The sequence below is a fragment of the Fukomys damarensis genome, unplaced genomic scaffold, assembly GCF_012274545.1.
Source record: "Fukomys damarensis isolate Sample0158 unplaced genomic scaffold, DMR_v1.0_HiC HiC_scaffold_39, whole genome shotgun sequence".
NCBI lineage: Eukaryota > Metazoa > Chordata > Mammalia > Rodentia > Bathyergidae > Fukomys > Fukomys damarensis.
In genome coordinates, this window is record NW_022900951.1 from 86,649,556 (window position 1) to 86,676,623 (window position 27,068).

At 33.5% G+C, this 27,068-nt stretch overlaps 1 protein-coding gene across 1 annotated transcript in view; it reads right to left on the minus strand.

The window, feature by feature from the left end:
• The window catches only part of Ammecr1 (AMMECR nuclear protein 1), a 125,516-nt gene that overhangs the window by 39,451 nt on the left and 58,997 nt on the right, over positions 1 to 27,068 (minus strand). Inside the window, exon 2 of the mRNA XM_010603070.2 lies at positions 16,355 to 16,465. Coding sequence (XP_010601372.1) covers positions 16,355 to 16,465 — 111 coding nt within the window. The remainder of the gene's footprint in view (positions 1 to 16,354; positions 16,466 to 27,068) is intronic.

A 27,068-nucleotide genomic window follows, 5' to 3' on the forward strand; every position in this document is an offset into this window, starting at 1 on the left:
AAAAAAAAAATAAAAAAAAAAAAAAACCAGAATATAAAGAGGGCAATATTATGCATATTAATGAAAACTAGAAGATACTGAGAAGAGTACATTAGTTCTGAATCAGTCACTGCTCCTTGCTGAAGCTGGATTCGGATCTCCCACAAGAAGAGCTGAGTAGATTTGATCCTGGATTTGATCCCATTTAATTTTCAAGTCTGACAAAATTACAACTTGAAAATAGCCTGACAACGGCAACTGTTAAGCACAGTAAATCCCTTCTCCTATAACCCCCTCAAATGCTCTGCATTCACAACCTTCTTTTACCAGATATTTTGTTGAAATTAATACATTCCTATCAAATGCATATCAAAAGGACTTTCTTTCTCACTGCAAGTGAACTTTATTATATTAAGCATTTGATCTAACCTCCAAACTGTGTATTCATTACACAGAAACTTATTGCGTGGTATTTACTGCATGTGGAATGAGAAGGAGTCAAGCTCAAACAGGGTAGGATCTATTTGGGAATGAATATTCCCATATTAATGACTGCAGACAGCCTTTAGGGGCTTCATCTCAAAAAACTTTTTGGAACTTGGTGAGAATAAAGATAAAAATGTCCCAGTTCCTAGCCCAACACTTCTTTATTGGAAAAAAATATGTGAGACACTGTTTTTTGTTGTTGCTGTTGTTGAGTTCAAGTTTTATTTCTGCGTCAACATAGCTTCTCTAAGTGATTCAGTCCATTAGCAGAATCAAACATAATTAACTAGATATTAATAATGGCATGATGTGAACCCATGACCTGGAATTACTTACTTGAAACCTTGGCTGTCCCAGTGTTCAACCATCACAATAAGAGCACTTCTGAAAAGTCATCACCCACTCACCCAACCTCTGCAGGACTAGGAACTACACACAAAACTTCACAGAAATGACCATCTCTCTCTTATGGGGACTTTAAAAAAATAAATGGGCAGTAGAGTTTCTGTGAATAAAATGTCCTCCATCAAACAAGTCTAGTAAGCAGCCTCGTGGTATCTTCCACTATTTTCTTCAGGCTGTTTCTATTTCTCAGTCATCTTATTTGTAGAATTATTATATACAGGTTTTTCCATCGGAGCATATTTTAAACTTACATTTCAATTGTTTCACTTCTGTAATAGTGCAACTCATAGTTGCACCTAGAATATCTAAATATTTTGTTTACCTAAAGCTCCCATAACAGTGTAGTGCTCCTGTCCCTTATTAAATGACTAATGCAATTATAAAGTAATAAGTAAAAACTTCATTGATTTGAAATTAAATAGAAAACTAAATATAGATATTTCTTACCTTAGAAGTACATCACTAAAAATGAAAGTGAATAACTTTTGTAAATTAATTTTCCTACAATTTACATTTTCAGAGATGCTTTATTCTTTATTTCTTATTTACCTTATATAGGCTGTGGTTCTCAGCATTTTAATTATATTGCATTGCCCACCTTGTAAATAAATACTTCAGTATACTAAGGGAACTGACTCATTCAAACACTTATTTTGATCTACATTTAAACCCCTTCAGCTACTTAGGGGATGCGAAGATATGAAAAATTTAGCCTAGTTCCTCAAGGAACTACCAATTTAAGCAGAGAGATAGTAATGGAAGAAACTAACTAGACAAAACAAAGCAAGGGCTATCACAGAGGCACCAACAATACGCAATAATAATACAAAGGGGAAAAGCAGTAAATCTGGGGAGCTTGGGAAAATCGCTAAGTGAGCCCTCTAAGACACAAAAATGAAATCTGTAGTGTCAAAGTGTACAGCCATGAGCATTTACTAATTCACATGCTTTGAAATTTTTAATTTTCTTTCTGAGAGGTTGTCTTAGTCTTTTTTTTTTCTTTTGGTTTTTTTCTAGACAGGGTCTCACTATATAGTTGAGACTGACCTGGAACTCACTATGTAGCCCAGGCTGGTCTCGAACTCACAGCGATCCTCCTGTCTCAGCCTCCCGAATGCTGGGATTACAGGTGTGGGCCACCATGTCCGGCCGGTTGTGTTAGTCTTAAACGGAGACAAACCTTAAACAAAAAACAGAACAGCAACAATCAATTGTGACACTCAAATATTTGGCACAATTTCTGCTCTACCACACCCCATCACTCTTTTCTTTCACCTCTTTGGCCTATGACTTCAGCCTACAAACGCCAAAACAAAAAATCTGATCAATTTCTGGGCTAGGATCTCCAGCTATTTCCTGGTTTCTCTTCCAGTATATCATTTATTTGCCATGTTGCCATGATCTAGCATATGGACTTGCATATGTTAAGAGATAACTTAATAAATTTGCAAAATTCCTTTCTTCAAATATTATAATACAGTAAGAAAAATGTATCTAAAAGTGTACCTTGACTTAGTACAATTGCCTCACATGTTTTATATGATCTTTGGCATATTAGTCTGGTTTTCAATCTGTATATGTGATAATTAACTTCATAAGGTCTTATAAGTACATGAATCTAATCCTGGTAAAATAAAAAAGGGGTGGAGGGAGGGGGAAAATAAGGGAATCCTCTCCTGTAATCCCAGAACTTGGGAGGCTGGGGCATGAAGAGTGCCGTGAGTTCAAGACCAGCCTGGGGTACACAGTGAGTTCAAGGCCAGGATGGACTAGATAGCAACACCTTGTCTTAAAAAAAATGATCGAAATGTGTTAAGTACATGTACCAATCTGCCATAGTAAATGTAATCAATCCAAACATGTACTAATAAAAGTTAAAAAAAAAAAGTGGAAGTTTTTGAAATCCTATTAAGAAACAAAGGGACAAGGTCAAATGACACAGACAACATCCCAGTTAACAGTGCTGTTAATTATTATAATTAACAAGCAACATATATGTAAAAAATTTAAAAAGTGTTTTGCCATCAAATTTTAAAATATCTATCTTGACCACTGACTTCCAAATGACATATTATTCATTTCAGGCAAAGAAAATTTTTTTAAAGAATAAGAGGGGAAAATGGACAAGATATTTAATAATGCATACGCTTCTAAAGTTTTCATTATTTTTGCCTCAAAATTTTAAAAGACTATGCAGCCATAAACTTGTATACATTTTTAAAATCCTCCTTGCATTTTACTACTCAAATTCTCAAACCTCAACTATAAAATAGAGTTTGGGTAATTTTCTTTATTACCCTATACCACTGTAAGAAATCTAAGTAAATCTAATGGTAAAATAGGCACAGCTTCTGAACACATATATGCAATTCCTTGTATTTTTTTATTTCTATGAGAAAAATGTCATAGATATATTTGTCTTCTGTTCATATAGCTCTTTCTTATTTTATAGATAGTTGTCCTAAGGAGCTTCAAATTGTAAAATAAAATTAAGGCAATATATTTGGTCTAAATTACCTAGAAATGTGGAATGTTTCAATTCTAATTTCTAAGGAATGGACTAACTTCTTATCCACAAAGTAATGCCTCCCTTTTGGCTAGGTGTAGAGAAGACCAGAGCTAGGTCTTTTATCCACAGTCCTTTATGGTCAATCATCTTGTTTATTGTGGGGGGGGGACGGACACCGGAGATCAAACTCAGGACCTTGCACCTGCAATGCAGGCATGGAGCCACTGAGCTAAGTCCCTGGCCCGAGTCAATCCTTCTTGAGACCTTCAATGTTCATAATGGATTTCAGAGTTTTATGTCTGCCTAGAATCAGAGATCTAAACTGATATTCCATGTAAATTTGCTGGTGTTAAGTATGAATGTTGTACACAAAGAAATCAAAGCTTCTGCTATTTGTATGAAAGAGATGATAAATTCTAGTGGGACTATGGGAGCTCAGAATACCAAACTTAACTGGAAAGATAGGTATGAAGAAAAAAGGCACATTGGCAGAAACAGTGCCTCCAGATTATAGGAGAAAAAAAATAAGAGAAGTTGAATGAAACTGGAAATATAGGATAGGGGATGTAAGAAAATGTTTAGAAAACCAAATTTAAAAACTGAGTCCCCAAATGATGTGAAGTTTACTCAAAGATTTTATTTTCTGTGAGCAGAGACTAAGGGCTATCTGCTGAGTTAATAAAGCAAATGTCTACACAAAATTTTCACCAAGGAACAGGGACCAATGTTACTGGAAAATAGTACAGCACTATGATTAGGAACACAGGTTTTGGAGTTTAAGATAGAATCAGGTTCAAATTCAGATGCTAAGATGTATTAGTTGTCACTTAGCAAGTTATTTTCCTCTCTAAGCCTTAGTTTTCCCCAACTGTAATGAAAGTGAAACATTTTCAACTTCATATGGAAATTGAAAATATTAAATGAAGTGACTTATGTAAAATACTAAAGACAATTCCAGTACACACACACAAAATAAGTTATTATTATTATTAGGATATATAACTATATAGTATGGTGAAACAATATCTTAAGGTTTTTTTTCTTTGAGTTTCTGAAATACATTATTTTACTCTCACATTTTTTTATTTTGAAAAACTCTAAAGGTTTTGTTCATTTTATGGAAATATGCCAAAAACTTGACAGAAGGCAGTAACTTTAGTGTTTGGTTTTTTTGGTACTGGGGATCGAACTAGGGACCTTGCACTTGCGAGGCAGGTGGCAGAACCACTGAGCTAGATACCCGGCCCTAAAGGCAGTAACTTTAGAGTCTTTACATTATGCAGTGATTATTTAATTACAGGGTTTCTTAAAACCATATGCTTCTTGACATATAACTAAAAATAAATAAATTTGTGTATTTTATGGATTCTTTCTACTACGGAAAATGTACTGACAGCCCAAGGCAGTGTAAGGCGATCTGTGTTCTAACTCTAGTTCCAATTCCATATCATAAAGTGTTGGGAGCAACTAAAAGATCTAGTACTGGATCTATCTTAGACTCTCTAAGCAACATGGCCCAGACAACTCCAGAAGTCTAGCCAGTGAGAGAAGTTGTGATGCCAGGAGCTTCAAAGGTTTCAATAACAGAGGATCAGTTAAAATTGTTATGTGTGAGTGGATGGAAGTCAATTTTCAACCTGTGTATCTTACCACTCCTAAACTTCTAAAGACTCAACCATTACTCAAAGAACAAATTTAACCACTCTGGTTAATACAGCTTTCTATAAAGAATAAAGGGCTAACTATAGGCAATCTTTGAATTCTAGCATTTCAGATAACACTGTGTAGCAGTGAGTTTAAAAGTATTTGAAAATGAGCTACTTAATTGGTAGTGAGTACCAAGTCAACAGAGATATTCATTCATATAGTGGCCAGATACTTATTTCTTGGAAGATCTTAAAACAGACTGAAGTATTTAATAGGTGTTTGAAGAGATGACTTCTAAGGATCTCTTCTATATCTGTGGTTCCATGGTGAGCATCAATTCACGTTGCTTCTTCAATCACTGGTAACCCATTTAATGACAAGAGATCAATCTTATGTTAATCTGTCTCCAAAAACGTTCTGTAAGAGGATGCCTGTCCCCTGGCCTTAAACTACCTCTCTATCATCAGCATCAACAACTCTTACTGGCTCAAGTACACTGGCAGTAAAGCAAAGGTGACAAAAGCTAACACAAGAAGACAGAAAGGGAAGAGAATCGAAATGGCCATTGATTCAAGTAAAGCTGTTACAAAAAAGCAATGAGTCTGGTTTTTATTTTCTTTGATGTAGCTTGGTAATCTATTGCTGAGAGCAATTTCAAAAGGAAGAGACAAAAACATAAAGTTAATAATTATAATCCAGCGGGTGAAATGTTATAACAGAGGCCTGGACAAAGTGTTATGGGAACAGAGACTGACCGATTTTGCTGGGGCGTGTCAAGGAAATTTCATAATGGAAGTAACAAGCTGAGTCTTGAAGGATGAGTAGGAAGTGGGTGGAAAGGGGGTGAAGCATGGGTGCGGAGAGGAAAAATCTTCAAAGCAAGAGAGCCATGAAAGAATATATTTAGGAAGTGATGAATAATTCTGCATAGCTGGATTATGAAGTTAGGTCCTCATATACCATGCTTCTTAAGAAGAATGGGCCTTCCTCTATGGTTATGGGGAGTAATAATAGCTCCTTTAAACTGGAAAATAACACAAGTCAACAAAGAAAGCTCTGGAGACTTCTGCAAAATGGTTTTAAGAAGAGGTATGTAAACCAGTAAACGAGAATGAGAACCCAGGCTTAGACAGTGGCAGTGAGCCTGGAAAGGAAGCAATGGATTCAAGAGATACTTAGGAGGGTAGAACCAACTAGAAATACTAACTGATACTATTATGCTCAATGGTCAGTTTTAAATATGTATGGAGTTTTAAAAGGATTAAATTAACGCAAGCAAGGTGATGATGCATTGCAATCACTGACTTACTTTCTGATAATGCTTGTTTCTTTTTATATTGAAAATCTCTCATTAACCTGTATGTGTCTAAGAAAAAAAGAACAATTGAATTTATTAAAATTCTATTTTAAATTTTTATTTCTTGGCTACTCTCATTTCTTAATTCCTTTCTGAAGTAGAAATATAACTAGTACATGTCAATACTTTATATACATGTGTCTCTTAATCCTCACAACAAACCTATCACACTGGCATTATGCCTTTTTTAGAGATGGGGAAACCAACACTCAGCAGAAATTCATTAGCTTTCTTAAGGTCACAAAGCTAAGAATTAGGGGAACCAGGAATAGATAACAGGTTTGGGTGATTCTAAAACCCACGCTCTTTCTACAATCTCACACTGCCTCTGAACTTAAAAAAATAAATATCAAAAAAGCTTATGTAAAATTTAAAAGTAAGTATTACAATAACTATAAAAATGGCTGCATCACTGTAAGACATTTGAGTAGAAATCTGAAGGGAACAAAGGGGCCAAGATGATAGACATCTGGGTGTGATGGATATCTGAGAGAATATTGTTCCAAGCACAGAAAATAGTATTGCAAAGGCCCTGAGCAAAGAATCACACTAGATGTGTTCAAAGGAAAACAAAGAAGCTAGCATGGCTAAGTCCAAATGAGTGAAGGAAGGTGGGAAGGGAGAAGTAGGACATTAGGAGAGAGGCAGGGGCAAACAGAACATGGTGGCATTGTAGAACATTAACTTATTCTGAGTTACATATGCATTTTGTAATGACTTTTGCTTTTACTCTAGCAAGAAGGTGTAGACACAGCAAGGTTTTTGTCTCAAATATAAGATTAGTACCAAGTAAAGAGAGCTTGGTGTTGCACCCATGCTAACAGGGTTAGTGTGCTGCTCTGAGAATTATAATAAAACCTGTAAAGCAGAAGATGCAAAAGCCTGTAAAGGTACATTCTCTTATGGTAACAGGCACACTGGTAAGCTGATATATGAGGCACAGGAATACGTCAATAAACAGTAGATGAGGATTTTTAAATGCAGCCTTTTAAAGAACGAAATTTTTAAAAGAGCAATCATTTTTTATAAAATTCATTTGTAAACCTGTAAATTTAAGTCATCCTTTTATCACTGCAATATTTATGCTTTAGTTGAAATCTGGTTTTATCTGAGCTGACTCCCATTTCTAGTCACAACTCTTTATTAGAACAAGGAATTCAGGAAGAGGAAACAATAAACAATTCCTTCAAGTTGCTTTCAGGCCAGGTTTCCAATCAGAAATCTTGTTTTCTTGGTTCTACTGCCACTACAAACAGCTTTTTATCCAGTACCATGTTGATTCTCTTCAGAGGGTTTTTTAAAATAAATTAACATTTTAAATATTCTCATTTTTGTAGATTCAAAGCAAAGATTATTTTAATTATTATTAACTATATTATATTATGAGAAAGCTTGATTTGAGATACTCCAAATATAGCAAGCTTCAAAACTGAGATGATGCTACAGCTTGGTTTTGGTACTGAATCACACACACTTTGTCAGATGCCTACTGTACTGGCCTATCCAGGTCTATAGTACAGTCTGTGGTACGGAACAAAACAAAGAGAACTGGTCCAAATGGGAATTGAACCCATGAGCCTATCAAGTAGTGCAGAATTGTTTACTGCTCTACTCATTTCATTTTACTGAATGCTTGCTTAGATTACTTATTTCTCCAGAACTAAATAATAAAAAGTTATCTCAGAAGAATAGCTTAGATTAAAAAGCAAGTTGAAGTACTTAGAAAAGGTTCTCTTTCCTGTCATTCCCAGTGAAATGGCTACAGTTGGAACCTTTTGAATCAGCTTTTTGGAAGATATAATGTAATCCTGAAGGAAGTTGGATATACCAACAAAAAGCTGAATACTATGTAATCTCTTATAATTAAAGCTTCTAAGGAATTTATTTTATGGCCTTTTGAATTTTCACTGTTAGTACTAGGCAGGACAAACATAAGCACTTCAATGAACAATTTTTTAAAATGGGGGTTAAAAATGGGGACAATAACATGCTAATCTAACTTGAATGATGAACCAATAGTTTTAAGATGCATATTCACAGGATAATTTTTGAGCTAACGTTGTAAAATTAATAAAAATTAGTTTTCTGAACATAAGATAAATTCTAATGTATTTTATGAATCCAAACATATGTTCTCACTTTTACATTTTAAACATAATGAAAAGTCCTGCTGATTTGATATTAACAATGGGGTTCTATTTTCAATACAATATTAAACTGATTTCCACCTATAAAAATTCCCAGTGGCCGGGCATGGTGGTGCACACCTGTACTCCCAGAACTCTGGAGGCTGAGGCAGGAGGATCACTGCGAGTTTGAAACCAGCCTGGGATACATAGTGAGTTCCAGGTCAGTCTCAACTACATGGTGAGACCCTGTCTCAAAAAAAACAAAAATAAAAAATTCCTAACACCCATAAAAACCTCATTCCAACCAAAATTTTTCAAATTGCCATTCATTTCTCCATGTCTTTTTGATGTACATATATAAAACATATACACATATGAGAGAGTGCAACAAGTTTTTGCTCTTTATTTAAAAAATGAGAGAAACTAACAAAATATGGAAATTGTTATAAGAAAAAAAACATTTATGATGCATGATAAAGGGCTACCAAGCATTTAGCTTTTGAATAACAGCAAGCTGTTATCAGCAACAAAAAGGAAATTTTTTTTCCAAGAACTGCTAGTTTGGATATACACATGGGAGGCACTTTAAAGTTTGAGAGAAAGGCAGCGTATAGAGAAAGGCTTTACTTCTTTAGTCTTCTAAGGAAAACTTTTAAAAAGTATTTCCCTATGCTCATAAAATCCTAACTAAAAATTTAATATTAAATTGCTGCACAAAAAACAACACTCATTTTAAAGTACCCAAATTACTAGCAACACTGTCCATCAGAAGTAGTAAAAGTGTAACATTTGTGTGATATTCTAGACAGCAATCATGGCCTTGATTTTTTTTTTTTGGTGGTACTGGGGATCGAATTTGGGTCCTTGTGCTTGCAAGGCAGGCCACTGAACCACTGAGCTAAATTCCCGGCCTATGGCCTTGATTTTATATCAATATAACCATCTTATTCTTCCAGAACACTAACACAAAAATCTGTTTTCTTATTTATTCAAGCCTTGATTATTCAAACACATCAGACATTTATAAGAACCAGTACTTACCATGTAGAGGTTCAGACAAAAATAAGTATCTTTTAAAATGCCTAGAATATAATTTTAGGTTAAATCTAATAGAATAGCTTCATATAATATTTGTATTCTAATTTAGCTTTTCCATTTTGGTCTTTCATCTAAAGAAATGAAGACTAACTCAGGCAATGATTATCAGAAAAGAAAGTTGATACAAGTTTTTGTACTGAAACAAAATATTACTTCACTTCAGTGGGGCAAGAAGAAAGTGGAATCTAAATTATTAATCTTCTTTCTTCAAGAATTAGGGCTATAATCCAACATAGTTCTAAGCAAGGTTTGGAAGACTGTGTGTGTGTGTGTGTGTGTGTGTGTGTGTGTGTGTGTGCGCGTGCGTGTGTGCGCAAGCGCGCATGCACACACTTCTAAGAGTCTTCTATTTCTGAGGACTTTTTCTCCATGCACCAATTTCATTTTCCACTATAAAATATCACTAATCTCTCAAAATATCCAACATCTTGCATATGCTTACTTTGCTGATAATGATTTAAACATGCCCTTGTAATGTTGACCATTTTTTTCCCTATCTAGGATAGAAACAAACCAAAAAGTGGTATATAGTGTTTTGCTTTTACATACAATAAACTAGGAAAGGACAAAATGAAATAATTTCATAAATACATTTCAGCTTTTATTACAGATTTAGAGTACATGTGTTCATCCAGTACCACCTCCTTTGCCTTTTAGGCAAAAATTGTATTATACCTAAGACTACATTTACATAACTTCTTACCTCTCCTACTACATATATTATAAAGTCCTAAAGCCAAATGTAAATCAGATTTGCAGGAGGAAGTTTAAACATGATGGGGGTGGATAGTAGCCTCCTCCAAGTGTAGATGTAGTTTATAGACAGATACTAAGAGGGTCAATTTCTTGTAGTTCACCCTCTCCCTATCAAATTCAAGAACCAAGTGTCCTGATACCTTTAAATCCCATTTTTAGCATCTCTCACACTTTTTTACAGATGGCCTTTTCTGCCCAAAGGCACTGTGCCTGTGGCTCTTACAGTAGCAGGGGCATTCCAGATGGAGAGAATTTGAAGTTCTGAAAGATGTGATAAGGAATTAGACTCTGATATACACATTACACTTAATTTCTGTGGCAGTAAGTGCTATATGAGTCTAGACAATTTTCTATAATTCAAGAGCTATTATTCTACTATTGGGAATGGTACCTGTTTTTTAGTTTCTCTTTCCACATTGTGCTAGCCAATTTTTGGTCATAATTGCACATGGATAAGAAAGTAGTGCATTAACTTAGCAACTAAAATAAAGATATCAGACTTCTGCAGACAAATATCTTCACCAAGCTTTTCTTATGGATAATGTTAAGTAAGAGCAGACAATCTAGGTTCTAATGTGTACCTTAAATTAAATGCTTATAAAATCTGACATATATGTACCTATAAGTTTTCATTTTGTAGTCAGTAAACTGAAATTATCAAATTAGGTATGTTTTAGGACTCAGGACATCGTCCTTTTTGTAAAAGGGCCACAAATGTTAACTATAATTTTAGCTAATTAATTTTGCCTTGTGTTTTTTGCTATATCTAATTTATTTCCCAAAAAAGCACACTATAACCAGGAGTCCTACTGCAAACACTTTCCAAATATAGTGTGACTTTACCATCTTGAAATAAGCTTCTATGCCAATAAGATACAGTCACAAATGACTCATGTACAGCTTTTCTTTTCATAAGAAAAATCAATCTGGATGATGCTATCATAGAACTAATATCACATGAGAGAAAGGAAGATTTGATTGATCTAATTATTCAAAATGAGCCAAATGTAGTTACCTAAAAAAACCAAGAATAAGAATCAGCACATAATAGTCTACCCTGAAGGGAGAAATATAATTATGCTGCTTACAATAGTTTTAAACTCATAGAGCTCAAGAAAAATGCCAGATTATACCCCCATAGTATAAAAGCATATTCAGTTTACAATGCATCTATTCATCTGGAAGTGCCCAGTAGAGCTAGGACATTGGAAAGTAATAAAATAAGTTTGTTACCTCAAATAACCTAATAGAAAGTGTACATCTGTAATGAGCAATTTCTCTTCCTCTTTCCCACTCTATCTCTCCTTCTCTATTTCTATTTTACACACACACACACACACACACACACACACGCACCACCGTTTATGTGGTTACCCTATTACCTGGAAAGGGCTAAACCTCCACTTCTAATTTCTTAGAATTAAACAGGGCAACAAAACTGGTATAGGTCAGAATCAAGCTCAGATACTGCCAGCACCTGCACAATTATCTCAGTGCCAAGAAGTCTGAGTACAGACCACATTCCTAGACTTACTAAATAACAACACATCTATTAATCACTTATATACTGTAGAATAATTGCTATCAATGTGAATTTACCTAAAGAAATAAATCTGCAATTTGCAGGACAATTAGTCAAAAATTTAAGGAATTTTCCTGGATTGAGATGTTTGTATTCATCTCCATTAATCATAATTCTCTTCTGTATAAAAGTATGTTTTCTAAGTACTAAAAGAGAAAAAATAAATTTTTGTGCTTTCTAACACATAACAGTGAAATCCAAGTAAATATTAGAAATTATTGGCAAATAATTGGTAAATAATAGGAAGTAGTCTTCTTCAACTGAGACACAGAACAGTTTTACTTGGAAGACTTGCACTGACAATGTACAGTAAATTGTGTATTTTGTCTCCAATTTCTATAGGCAAACTTTTTTCAAGGACTCTTAAGCTCTCTGCCTGGCATCGTATTTGCTATATAATCTTTCCTATTTTTACCTAAAGCCCTCAAAGACAGGAGAAAAGTAATCTACTGAGTAGTTCTATATTGTCATTCTCACCAAATTTTTATGCCGTTTACATAAAAACTACGTTATTTTTACAATTAGAAAGAAATTCTCAGCCTATTTATTAATAAGGTCTTATTTCAATCTAAAATAAAATTTCAGTTAGGAGGGTACAAAATCTAACTAAATTAACATTAAGTATTTTCACTTTAAAGTAGTATATTTACACATCAAAACTGAATCCAGCATAGACATTTCATCATAAAAGTACCTGGTAAGAAAGGTTTTAGCGATTGAGGGATCACAAACAAATTAGATTGTCTTCTGTAAATGAATAGCTTTTAAAAGATGAAAAAGTACTCAGATATTTGTAGGTAGACACACACACATACACACACACACACACACACACACACATAGCCTTTTAAAAAGAAGGAAACAGACACATGCTACCATAAGGATGAACCTTGAAGACATTATGCTAAGTGAAATAAGTCAGTTATATAATGACAAATAAGGTCTTGGAGTAGTCCAATTCAGAGAGACAGAAAGTAGAATGGTGGTTGCCAGGGGCTAGGAGAGATGAATAGGGCATACCTTATTTAAGAGGTATAGAGATTCAGTTGAAGAAGATGAAAAGGTTCTGGAGATGGATGATGGTAATGGTTATATAGCAGTGTGAATGTACTTAAGGTCACAGAACTATACATTTAATGTCTAAAATAGAAGAGTAACATTCTGAAAACTAAACATCAATCTATCTAATCACAAATGAAGAAAAGGAATGACTTAATATCCTAATTTTCCTAAAAGACACTTAAACCTACAGAGTCTTTAATTTCACTGTTTTATGTTTTGCTTTTCTTTATCTTTTAAATGCTCAGATCCCTAAGTTCATTTGATTCAATGTATTCATTTTTTGTGTTATGGGATCTATGAAGGGAAAATCAGACTCTAAGAATCACCAATTGTTATGTTCATAAAGCCCATATTCTCCTTGAAGTCTAGGCTACACTGCAAAAAATACAATTTCATATCACATAGTAGTATATTTTTATAATAAGCATTATCCTGTTATACAATTTTAATCCAAATGTTTACTGTGACTAGTCCATGCTATGCTGAATTATACTGCCATTATAGAATGTTTTGAATTTTAAATAATGCTTTGACATTTCAATCTTAACTAAGTAGAATTTTTGAAGAATCATTGGACCATGCTTTATACAATTCATAATAATCCATTTTCAAATTTACTATTTTCATGATGAGGCTACAAAACATACTGCAATCTAAAGTAATGCAACATTTCAATTAGGGAGAACATACAAATTGACTATGACAGTGGTGTGTATGCATAGCAGTTAACATGGACTTTGCAGTCACAGGGTCTGAGATTGAATCCTGATTCCAACACTTACTAGAGATATAAGCAGGTAAATTACATACTTTATTTAATCTCAGTTCTTTATATTAAAAATGTGTGTGTAAATGATATTGAGAACTATGCATATAAAACTAATGGATGTTTGACATAAAATAAATTCTAACAGTAGCTTTTAAAAACAGCCATAACAACATATAACATGTAGAAATAAGCAATGTTGAATCAAAATACTTTATATATAAATGTCTTAAAACGAATCCATAGTTTGTAGCTCTAAAATAAATCTAGGAAGGAAAGACAAATTGTATTTTGTAACATTCATTTTCTTTTGTTCATCTCTTCCAAATAACTTGACTTTTAATATACTTTTTAAAAGGATATTAAACCAAAAACTGAACAGTAGAACTAGGTATGTGTATGAGTATACATACACACATTCATACACACATACATTCCTCTTTCATGTCTATATACAATTTGAGGAAGTTGTATAGAAACATGAGGAAAAAAGTTGAAAAGCAGGAAGAACCACAGATAGTGAGGGTAAATACAAATACAAATGTAGGCAAATTTCCAAGTATGATTGTTTGAAAAAATTCACTCAGATCTCATTATTGTTAGAAAAAAAACATACTGTAATTCTTGTGGTAGTTACCCTTGGGGATGAATCCACAAGTCCAGAAAAGTCAGATAGTTTCATCACTTCTTATCAATGTAGGCAAAAGAATTTATTGTTTTAAACAAAACTAAACCTCTACCAGTTACTACTACTACTAAAATTTTCTAAAGTAAATGTTATTTTATAATAAGATTTCTGCCACCATTTCCCTAGGAAGCACAAAGAGTTTCTACAGTATCATATATGTATATGTAGTTTTACTACATAAATATAAAGTAAAATTCAAAAATCCTATCAGACTTGTGTTTCCAAAAATGCATTCCTAGGAACACTAATGACAGAAGACTGTGGAGAGAAAAAAAAGGAAACTGTAGTCAAATAAGCTGATATCAGGAAAACATTGCATTCTATATCTACAGTACTAGAGATTTATAACATTATTAACATAAAAGGTTCTGAGAAGTCCTGCAATGAGCAGAGCTGTTTACATATTTTTATCAGTATTTTAAAAAGTTACCAAGTCATGGAAATTCTTATTTCAGGCAATAGCAAATAACTAGAGTCAATCAGAATATTTTTTTCTGGAAAATATACAATAAATTTTCTATGATTATTTCTTACATGAGTAATTTCATATTTATCTGTTCCAAAAAGGCAGCCACTGGCAGAATTTGCTAAAGTCTCAAAATAAGCCCATTGTATTCCATGTCAAAAAAATTAATATATCTAGGCTAGCATTTGTACTCTCTTCAAAAAGTTGTAGTTATTTACAGGATATGTATTTTGACTGCTTACAACGTGTATGTTATTTTTTCAATTCCAAACACTCAGTTTCTAATACCTTAGAAAAGTTAAAAATGAATATTACCCAGTCTAAGCCACTGCTTTTTTTTCTGGGTTTCACTACAAGATGAGAAAATCTTGAAACTACAAGCTACAACACACTTTCAAATATGAAATTACTAAATTCAGTTACAGTATTTTATTAACAGATGCCATAAGCCTACATTTATGCAATTCTACAGTAAAATAATTAATGTTTTACATTCATCCTGCAGCAAAGTGGTGATTATTTCATTCATCTAACATTCTCCTAATACCCCTATTAAGTATATAGAACACAATACTGTAATAACTATTGTATCTATAAAAATTAAGCGACTTTCCCCAAGTACCAATAGTTAGGGAAGATCAATTTCTTTTTGGGTGTACACTATACATATTACAACTACAGAAACTGTGTCAGATAATCACACTAAAATGTGAATAAAACATGAAATTCCTTTACTAATAGCTTATTATTTAAGGAATTTTCTTGTTTGAAATAATTTTGGAACACAATTTGCTAGAAAGCTGAACTTGAACAAAATTCTGATGGCTTGACAGCTTGAATACAGAATTTTAAAATGTCTTAACAACTGTAATGAGGTATTCATTACTTTGTGTTTATATTAGATGAAACAAAATAAGCACTACAATTAATTCAGAGTAAAGTGTGAATGTGAATGATTATGCTGCCAGCCTGTGACATCACTTTCTTCTTAGCTTCTCCCTTCAGTTTCAAAAGTATATTCTTAAAGGTGTAACAAAATGTGTAAGATGAAAGAGATATAAACTACTTTTAAAAAGATCTGAAAGGGAGGAAATAATGATGGCTATTAAACAAATGCCATATTTTGGTAACCCCTGGACATTTGGTCATTGATTTTTAAAATAATACAGAACAACCTGGCCATTAGAAAAAAAATACTTTGAATCATCTATTGCAAAATACATGTAATCACAGTGTTTCATATTATAGTAACTCATTCATAACACTTTATGAGAGGTAAGGTAATTAGTCAAAGAGGAGGAAACTGACATGAAAGGAGGGAAGAATGGTGACAATTCAGTAAAGGAAAAGGAGTTAAAATATCAGGCTCAAGTTTTGCAATTTTTTTTAATACAGAAGCAGAGGCAACAAAAATTGGTCTTCACCTGGTAAGTGTGTACTCCCTGAGTCCTGAATGCAAATTCATGGCAGAAAAAGTACCTATGCATCCACGCAATCTTTTGTCTCGACCAATCTTCCATGTTACAAACAGTGGGCTGTAATGGAAGATAAAAATAGGGTAAATCAATCAATTCAACTCAACCAAGTATATTTATTGAGTATTTACCATACACTAGACTAGGTGCCTGAAACATAAAGACTAAAACACAAGCCCTCAAGGGGCTCAAGACCTAGCTCTATAGTATTGCATTTAGCAAAACTTGTATGCATACTGAGTATGTCCTATGTGTAGGGCACCACAATAAATGTTTTAACAAATTATTCATGTTAAAATTCATTAATAAATTTAGGAGGTTGATGCCAACATTCTTATTTACAAATTAAGTAGTTCCACAATTCATTCACAATGAAGTAGGTACTCAAATCTGGGCAAAGTCGCCTACAGCACCTTAACCATCATGGACTACTACTGAATTCCTTACATAAACTACAAGTTACTGAATGATTAATAAATCTAATTTAGAAAACTGTGGAAGGTTAGACAACCTCAATAAATACTTCCTAAAAATACATGGGCCAGGGATTTAGCTCAGTGGTGCTATGCCTGCCTGCATGGCAAGCACCAGGTCCTAAACTCAATCCTTGGTACTAATCAATCAATCAATCAAAATACAGGGGCTAGGTATACAATGTGAAAGGTGAAATGAAAAATACATAGAGGCCCAAAAGGCAATCACTGTCCTCTAGGAAAGGCATTACATAAGGCAAACTTGTTTACAACTAACTGGCACAAAAAAGGGAATACGCACTATAAACCATATCCAAGACACCATAAATTAAACTACCAGGATAAATTAAACTTTCATCAAGTTTGGTAATCTTCAGTTTGGCATAGAAATATTAGTAGGATTCACAGAGGTGAAATAAAACAGTAAACATTAACAAACTAATATTCTGAAACCAGAATGTTAATATTCTGAAACCAGACTATTTACTTTTTTTTTTTTTTTTTTTTTTTTTTTTTTTTTCTTTACCCTTATTCCCTTTCCCCTACCCTTCCCACTTTCCCTACACCTTTAGTGCTTATTGTTTTTTTTTTTTTTTTGTTTGTACCAGAGATCGAACTTGGGCCCTTGCGCTTTCAAGGCAGGCACCAGAAGCACTGAGCTTAATCCCCAGCCCATACCTTAATTTTTATGTAAAAGCATTGCTTGTAAGTATGACCTCTTAAGCATCAAAGAGTAAAGTATCAATTGTAATAAGATGACATCAAGAATATTCCGGCTTTTTTATATTTTCTATTTTTATTTTTAAAAAAACAGGGACTCTCTATGTAATACAGGTAGGCTTGAACTCACTATATAGCCTAGGCTGGCCTCAAATTTGAGGTGGTCCTTCTTCAGCCTGTTGAGTGCTAGAATTGCAGGTGTATGGCATCATTCCTGGCTAAGAATATTGCGGTTTAAACGAAGTTTAAAATAGTACATACATGGACTCTGTAGCAAACCAATGACATCCAATAATTAATGGTTAAGTCCAATAAAGAACTGTTGCAATTAAAAGCAACTTTACATATCAGTTTTTATGAAACAAATTAATTTATACGTTTTAGGACATTTTGTGAAAAGATAAATAAACCACAGTTCAGCCTGCATTAGTAGGAATATTCCCAGTAATACTGATATACTATGATACATTTCTGCTTTCTACATATTTTAATTTTAGACAGAAATACCATATGTTATATTTCTTATATTATACTAGTGAGTTTGAGAGCATTCTTTCTTTGAAATACTTTCTTTGAAATATTCAGTCATTAGCAAATACATGAAAAGATATTTCATTCAATCATCCACCTCAAAGATCTAAATTATGCAAAGTTCTGACAGCCACAATGGCAAAAAGGTTTGCAAATAAAACATGTATACAAACCAGGAAGCAATACTAAAAGTTATCTTCTTCCAAGAGCCAAATATTCAGTAGCACGAAAAAGGATAACTGAAGTATAAGATCAAATTTAGCATGGGGAGGATGATGGGGGGTGATTGAAGTATGTTATGTGCACATACATACCTGCCCAAATGAAACTCATTGATCTGTATAACCACTATGTATTGATAGAAATGAGGGGGGAAATGGTATTCAGGCACTGGATAAACTACAGTAAAACTATGTTATGTTTTGTGTCTTGATGTCCCCATAAAGTCTCATATAGTCACAGGCAGGACTTTTCAGACGTGGCTGGATCTAGAGTGTGTGATTCTGGGATCAAAGGTGTGTGATTACTAAATTAGTCCACTGATTGGTTTGGCATATTTATGGGCGTAGACAATGGGAAGGCCCTCCATGGGTATGAGTGCTACATGCCTGGACAATACATAGGGAAAAGGGCTGCTATGGGTCACTGTAGCTTGCTGCTTCACTACTTTGCTGCCCTCTCCCCACCATGAACTGTTTCTCCCCTATGATGCCCCTCTACCGTGCTACCCTGCCTTGGATCCAGCCAACTATGAAATGAAACCTCTACAAACTATGAGATAATCTAATAAATCTTTCCTCCTTCAAACTTGGGTGTCAGGTATTTTGTCTCAGCAACAAGAAAAGTAACTAAGACAAGCTGCTATATTAAAAAGCAAAAGGTAAAGGCCAGGTTTTCTGCTATTTCATATATGCAATAAATAAATATCTTACAACTTGAGACAAGATACTCCATAGAAAAATTTCTCTAATTGCTTATCCAGAAGTTGACTAGAAAACAAAAATTAGGTGGGATTGCTTCCTAACCAATTCTTTCATTACTCATACAACTAGTATCCTAAAATGTATAAATTCTCTTTAAAGGTGAATTTCTCTTCTTCATTTTTCACTCTCTGACTTGGTAGAGTCGTTATCAGCAACCATATTTTATGGACACTAAGATATCAATCCTCTCCCACCACAATGACTATACAGTATCTCTATGTAAGCAGATACTTTGGGAGCTTTGGCATCTTCAGAATAAAGTGAATCAAAAATACAAAAATACAATACATATAACATGTATAGTACTTATATAAAATGTTTCCTTAAAATACCATGATAGATACTCCGGTTTCTCTTCAGATCGTATAAATCTTTCACCATTTAAAATACTATGATAGCTTCTCAACACAGAGCTATGTCATATATTCCCTTCCTCAGTGACCTAGGTGAGAAGCCCAAAAATGTGAGTGAATTTATTTCCTATCAAAAACACTAGAAATGAAAGTCATTTCAAATAGTTTGCCTTCAAGTGTCTTACTTATGCCACTAAAATATGTATACCAGTATATATATAATTCTTAATAACATAACTTGATCTGCTCAAGTAAATATTCTAAATATAAATGATCTACAGAAAATATACAAACTGAGCACTGTAGTATGGATATGTTGGGGGGCGTTCAAACACATGGTGGGGGAAATCACATACCATTTAATGAAATGCTATGCTATTACTGATGAGAGAATGATTAATTCAGAGCTTGGGGTGCTAGAGGATAAACCTGCATTTTTGCAAGACAGGCTGCCGAGCACAGGCATTTCCAAATAAGGAAGAGCATGGAGATGCAAAAGTGCATAACATATTTATGGACCAGGAAGTAATCTAATAGTCTTGATAAGCTTCCAAAGCCTTGTGTAGATTTAGCATTCTTTGAATTTTAGGTACTATTGAGTACATGGTTCTTAAGAGCCTTCATAAGAGGTAAAATATATACATATATACTCTATACTGTACTTGTTCCTTACCTGCCCCAGGCAACTTCCACTTTCGGAGTTGAGATTGTGGGACAGTGTCTATGTCAAAGATGAGGGCAACCCTACTGTGTTTAAGACAAATGCCTAAAGATGGAAGAAATCAGACTTTTAGTATACAGAATAAAACTATTCCTTAAGAATCTGCACTGCTGATTTCTCATCTATAAATACTTATCCAAAATCTTTTGTGAAAAGATATACACAGGATTAAAAATAACAAAAATGTCTAAAAGCAACATTTAATGGGGAACAGAATCAAGGAAATCAAGCATTTTAAAGTAGACTGAAACAAAATAAACATAACTAAGTACAATAGATTGCATCTTGTGTATGATAACTACTTTGTACTGGGCAATGACTACAGTAACATTCAAAATGCATTATCTAAAAATAGCAGCAAAATATTTTCTTCATCCTACACACAGGAGGAAGGAACAGACAATTTCATTCTTAAATGTGCTATTAAAACATGTATGAGTTCCCAAAAGGGCCTAAGTTAAGACAGCAGCACAATAAGAGACAGATCAAAGTAGAAAAGGGTTTGTGAGTCTGTTGAGAAGAGCTGCTCAAAGACAAAAAAAATAAAGAAAATAATTCATAGAAGACAAAGATTAACCATTTCTGTAAAATGCTTTTGTCATGTGATTTAAAGCCACCTACATATGCAGAAAAAATACTACAAAGTAGAAGGGGCTGAGGCAGGAGGATTGCGATGAGTTCAAGGCCAGCCTGGACTACATAGTAAATTCAAGGCCAGCCAAAACTACATAGTAAGGCTTTTCCCAAAAAAATAACACAAAGCAAAGCAAAACAAAAACACATAAAATGAGGAGATGAAATCTTAGTGGAAATGTCTGAGGGTTACCAGGTAGAGCTTTTTAAAGAGTTCTCCTTTTGAACATTTTGTACCACTATACGAAACATTAGGAAGAAAATAAACTTCATTTTCTCAAGTCTGTACACTGACAGGAAGAGGACGTAACCTCCTAATCTAGGTGAATCCTCTGTACCAACTGGCAGAGAATTATGTCAGGTGAATGGTGACTGTGAGGGAAATATAGTTGCATGGAATTAGCAAAAGTACAAAAAAATAATGAAAATCCATGCCTCTCTTCTGATATTCTATTAATGTAAGCCAAAACAGATGAGAAATATATTTTTGGGAGTAGAGTACAGTTAGAGAAGACAATGAAAAAGGAGTATTTAATTTAAAATATGGTACCTTTAATTCTATTTCTCCTGCCATACTAAGGCAAAACTGGAAGTAAAAAGTATAATTTTAAACCATTTGCAAGCTGACTCTGGCAATTTGCTGTTCCTTAGGATGAGATTTATAGGTAGTTACATTTTTAACAAAATAATATCAGTCCCTACCAATTAATTATAATTTATTTTAACAGAGTTACTCAACAAGGTTATTTTGAAAGTAGACACAAAGAGACAGGCCTTGCACCTTGGCTTTATTTTTCTTCCATTAATAACAATTACTTTTTAAATATACGTGGGTTCTTTTGCAACTTATCTAAAATATCCACCTCGGGGCCAGGGATTCAGCTCAGTGGTTCCACTGTCTACCTTGCAAGTGCAAGGTCCCAAGTTTGATTTCCAGTACAAAAAAAATCGAACTATACAACTCATAATATCCAGCTAAACTTAATACAAAAATTCTCCAGAAGCAATGGTGTCTTATTTGTACCATCAGGTTAAAACTTTTCCTATTTGTAAAAAAAAAGAACCTAAGTATTTCATTTCCAAACATATAAACTACAAATTAAATCTATTAAAATGTGCCTGTTATGCTTAAACCTTGTATTAGTCAGTTCAGTCTGCTATAACATATAGACCTGGTGACTTAAAAAGTAAAAACTTACTTTCTAATACTTCTAGTGGTTACAAAGCCTAAACTCAATGTTATGATCAAGATAATGACATAGTTCCCTTCCTGGCTTATAGAAAGGCACTTTTTGTTCACCTGGTCTTTCCTGTGGGGATGAGGGGAAGTGCTCATGTTTCTTCTTAGAAGGACACAGATCTTAACAGATCAAGGTCCTATCTTTATGAGTTCATTTAACTTTAATTATTATTATACAGGTTTTATCTCCAAATATAGTCAATTTGAGAGTTAGCACTTGAACATACAAATTGGGGGAGAAGAGGACAATATTTAGTCCATAACAAAACCTTAATAAAACTTTAGTATGTAAAGTTTCTACAACAATGTATATGACAAAGTCGTTTGCTTGAAAGAGCTTTTAGGAGAGGATCCTTTTCCTCTCCACTAAGCTTACAAGTGATCAAAAAAATGAAATCTGAATGGAAAGGAAGTGTTTGTAAAGGGGGAGGGGAGGAGGGGCGAAGGGAGGGTAGGGACAAGGGGAAAAAATGAGAACCAAGACCTGTCATGTACAGGTACAAGATCCCAATAATGAATGTAACTGTACTGTATACCTAAAATGTACCGATAAACTCAATGAGGAAAAAAATGAGATCTGAGAAGACTAAGTGCAACCACCAACCCCATTAGTGTTAGAACTTGACATGTTCTACAATTTTTACTAATTTAATGAGGTTTTTTCCTCCTACAGGAAAAAAAAAACTGTGATTTTTAAGTCTAGCTGTCTTCTAAAAGAGCAGAGAACAGGTACAGTCTATTAATATTACACAGTTCCCATACATCTAAGCAAGCATAAGGACAGAAAGGGGGAGGAGGAAGGCGAGAGTAAGAAGGTGAGGGAGAGGGAGAGAGAGAGAGGGAGGGAAAATAGAATTATGGACAGACTAATTAAGACACATTATAAATGCTCAATCAGTCTAGAAATATTGCCCCAACTTACCAATTCCTACATCATTCCCATTAGAAGCCCACAACAAAGTTTACTTTACTTTTCATGGCTTGCCAACACCCCTTCAGACTCCCTCTCATCCTTCTCACTTTATTTTATCCTGTTATCTAGCCAGCCTTCATCAAATCCTGGTATTCTATGTATTATCTAAAAATGCCCTCCAAATCAAAATTTCCACTTACCATTGGTTAACAACTACTCAGCTAGGTATGGGATCTGATTATTTGATTAAATGATTATATTAAGGAGTGAAAAAAGCTTAAGTCTTCCACATAATTTAAAATTCAAAGTAATAAGAAAGAAGCCTGAGAGAGGGGACTAATCTTGAGGGATCAGGGTGAAAAAGGTAAGGTTCAGATGTATTTTATACTTTATCATATGTGCCAATCTTTTATTGTAGAAGAAGAAAATCTACTAAATAACCACTGTAGCTTTGTACTGCACTTCCTCCAACAGCTTTGTAAATATCCTGTATCCATCCCAGAGATCAGGAAACTAAGGAGACCCAGCCTAAACAGCACAGATTAGTATAGAAGACAACAAATATCTGAAGGTGGGGATCAGGATTTACCGCTTTCAATACATTTTTTTTTTTTTTTGCTTTTTGACCTGGTGTTCTCAGAAATTCAATTACAGCAGCATTACATTCTATTTTATCCCCATTTTTATAAATCTAGGTTAACTGGTAAATGCCAGAGAAAATGAAGCAGACTTAAACCTAACATGATTGAGAAGGCCAATTTTTTAAAATCAAGGGTAATCACCACTGACATACAATCACCCAAATCACAGGCATACTCTGTGTGATTAACATGATTCTGCCAAATTCTTTTACTGAAAGAACTATTGCCTTAAGAGCAAATCAATAATTTTCAGCAAACTTATAAAAAAAAATCAGTCTCAGATTTGATATGGTGAAACTATCTAATTATTTTCGTTTTGTAGAACCCCAAATTAGATAAGTTATCTAGACTGGAAAAACTATTATTTTTTATACATTTTTCTTTTACTAATTTATAATGCAGTATGTATTGTATTTAATAAAATGTCATATTTTAAGGAAGAAATAGCTGTGTTTTTTCAAATAACAGGAACATACCAGGAATCTTTATTAATTTGAGTCTAATTTAGAAATTTTAACTGACAATTTTCTATAGATTTCCAAAATGAAACAATTTTTATTTGAATTCCTATTGTGAAACCATTTGTTCAAAGAGCTTTAAGACTAGAGACTCAATCTTTGCTATGAAAAGAATTATTTTAATAGAAAAAATTAGCAAAAAAGGACTTTCTGTTTAAATCAATAGATTTCTAAATGTAAGCAAAACTAAAAAAAATAGAAATGGATGCAAAATTTCAGAATTAATATTGGTAAGTTGACATAGGTAAGTCTTACTTTTCCTGTCATTAGACTTCTAATGGACTTTGGTACTTGCATTTGACTGACTATGCGGGGTTGTTAGGGAATTCCTAACACTCTAAACAAAACAATGAAAATAACAAAGGGTTTTGTTAGTTTATTTTGTTTTTCATACCTATATCTTATCCTCTCAGTTAATGACCTATTTACTATCATCTTATCTTCCCTACAAAACTCACAAAATTAGCAAAGATGGAATAGTTAAGAAACAAATATTTAATCTCCAATGTAAGAAGAGCTGGAAAATTATTTAGCTTCTTCATTCTAGATTTTTATTATGTTTTCTTTTCCAAGGAGAGCCAATGTTACATGACAGCTTAGTAAGACCTGAAATGCAACTGTGATGTATTTTTTTACATGGTTTCTAGATCTGGAAGCGTGACTTTTGATTTTAAGGTCTTTGCGTTGGATTGCTTTACTTCCATGGAAGAAAGGAGATAAAAAGACTCAACCTTATGGCAGGAATTCATTTCTCCTTTTAGGGGGAAGAAGAAAGGTTGGATCTAGGGACAAATTAGTCAAGTGAGACCATAGTTTGCATCAGGATTTCTTATATTGCCTTTGGTTTTTCCTCTCCTTTTTTTACCTTTCAGAAAACAGCTAACCTATCAAAAACCTCTCCTATGAAATATCCAAGATGTTGAAGATTTTATTTTTTTGTGGTCCTACAAATTAAATCCCAGGGCCTTGGTTCATAATAGGCGAGCACTACACTAGATTGACATTTTAAAAAATGGAGATAACAGCCTTAATTCTAAAGTGTTTCTTCTTAAAAATGAATTTTACTAAAATTTAACTTAGGTACAGTAAAAAGCATCTATTTTAAGTGTGAATTCAAGGGATTTTGACAAATGTACACATACATGCAACCTCAACCACAATCAAAGTTACCTCTTTAATTTTGCCAATCATTTCCCTCCCCACAGTTCTGGACCCTGGCAGATACCAATCTGCTTTCTGTCACTATACTTTTGCTTTATGGATAATCTCATATGAATGGAACTAACCATTATGTAGTCTTTTGTTTTGTTTTTTTTTCACTTGTATGATCCTTTTTATTGTTGAATAGTATTCCTATGAATGGATATATCACAAATTTTTATCTGCTGAACTGTTTATGGATATGTGGTTTACCTTCAGCTTGCAGTTATTATAAATAAATGCATTATGATAATATTTGTGCTAAAGCTGTTTAGCAGTTTTATTGGTATAATTGATATATACTGAAATGCACATACTTAATGTGTATAATTTGGTGGGTTTGGATATATGCAAACAAATGATATTACCAGCACAATCAAGGCAATAGATATATTCAATACTTCTCCTAAGTTATATATTTCGTGTCCTTTTATGGTTTGCTTTGTGTTAAGAACATGCACTAAACATAACTGACTCTCAAATTTTGAGGTACATGATACCATATTGTTACAAATAGCCACTTTCTTGTACATATCTTTAGAAATTATTTATCATAACTTCAACTTTATGCCCAATGAAAAACTCCTCCAACCCCACTCCTACAAGCCCCTTAACCACAACTGCATTTTCAGCTTGTATTATTAGTTCAACTATTAGAGTTATCTCATATGAATGGCATCATGCAATATCTGTTATTCTGTGACTAGTTTATTTCATTTAGCATAATGTCCTACAGATTCTCCACATTATAGCAAATACCAGGATTTTCTTCTTTTCCCAGGCTTGATAATATCTATTCTTTTATTCATTCATCTGTTGATAGATATGGACTGTTTCTGTATTTTGGCTATTGTCAATAATGCTACAATGAACACTGGATTGGAGACACCTCCCCAAGATTCTGATTTCAATTCATTTGAATTATATACCTAAAAGTAGGATTGCTGGATCATATAGCAATTTTATTTTTTAAAATTTGAGGAATTTCCATACTATTTTCTATAGATGTTGTATATTTCACACTCATACCAACAGAGTACAAGGTTCCAATTTCACCAGCCTCACAGAATGAGTCGGGAAGAATTCTATTATCCTTTATTTCTGTAAGTTTGGCTTATTTGTACCTTAATATATATCACTGATTCATTGGAGGCTACAGTTTTAATTGTGGAATGGTTTCTAATTATAAATCCATTTCTTTAATAGATATAAAGCTATTAAGATTTCTAGTTCTTGAGCCAATTTGGTACATTTTGTGTTGTGAGAAACTTTTCCATTTTATTGAAGTTGCAGAATTTATTGGCATAAAGTTGCTCAGAATATTCCTTATCCTTTCAAATGACTGTAGGATTCTGTAGTGATATCTATTCTTTACTTCCTGGCATGGGTAATTTGTGTCAACTTATATTTTTTTCCTTTTTTATCAGTCTAGCTATAGGTTTATTAATTTTATTGACCTTCACAAAGAAATGTTTGTTTTTCCTGGCTTTTCTCTATTGTTTTCTATTGCACTGATGTCTACTATACTGTTATTTCTCTTATTTATCTAAGGGTAATCTGTTCTTCTTTTTCTAGCTTCTTAAAGGGGAAGCATATTTACTTTACATTCTCCCTCTTTTAAAGCTATCAATTTCTCTCCCAAACACTGTGTTAACATGAAGTATATTATAGATTTTCATTATCATTCATTTATAAATATATTTCTTTCTTTCTTTCTTTTTTTTTTTTTTTTTTTTT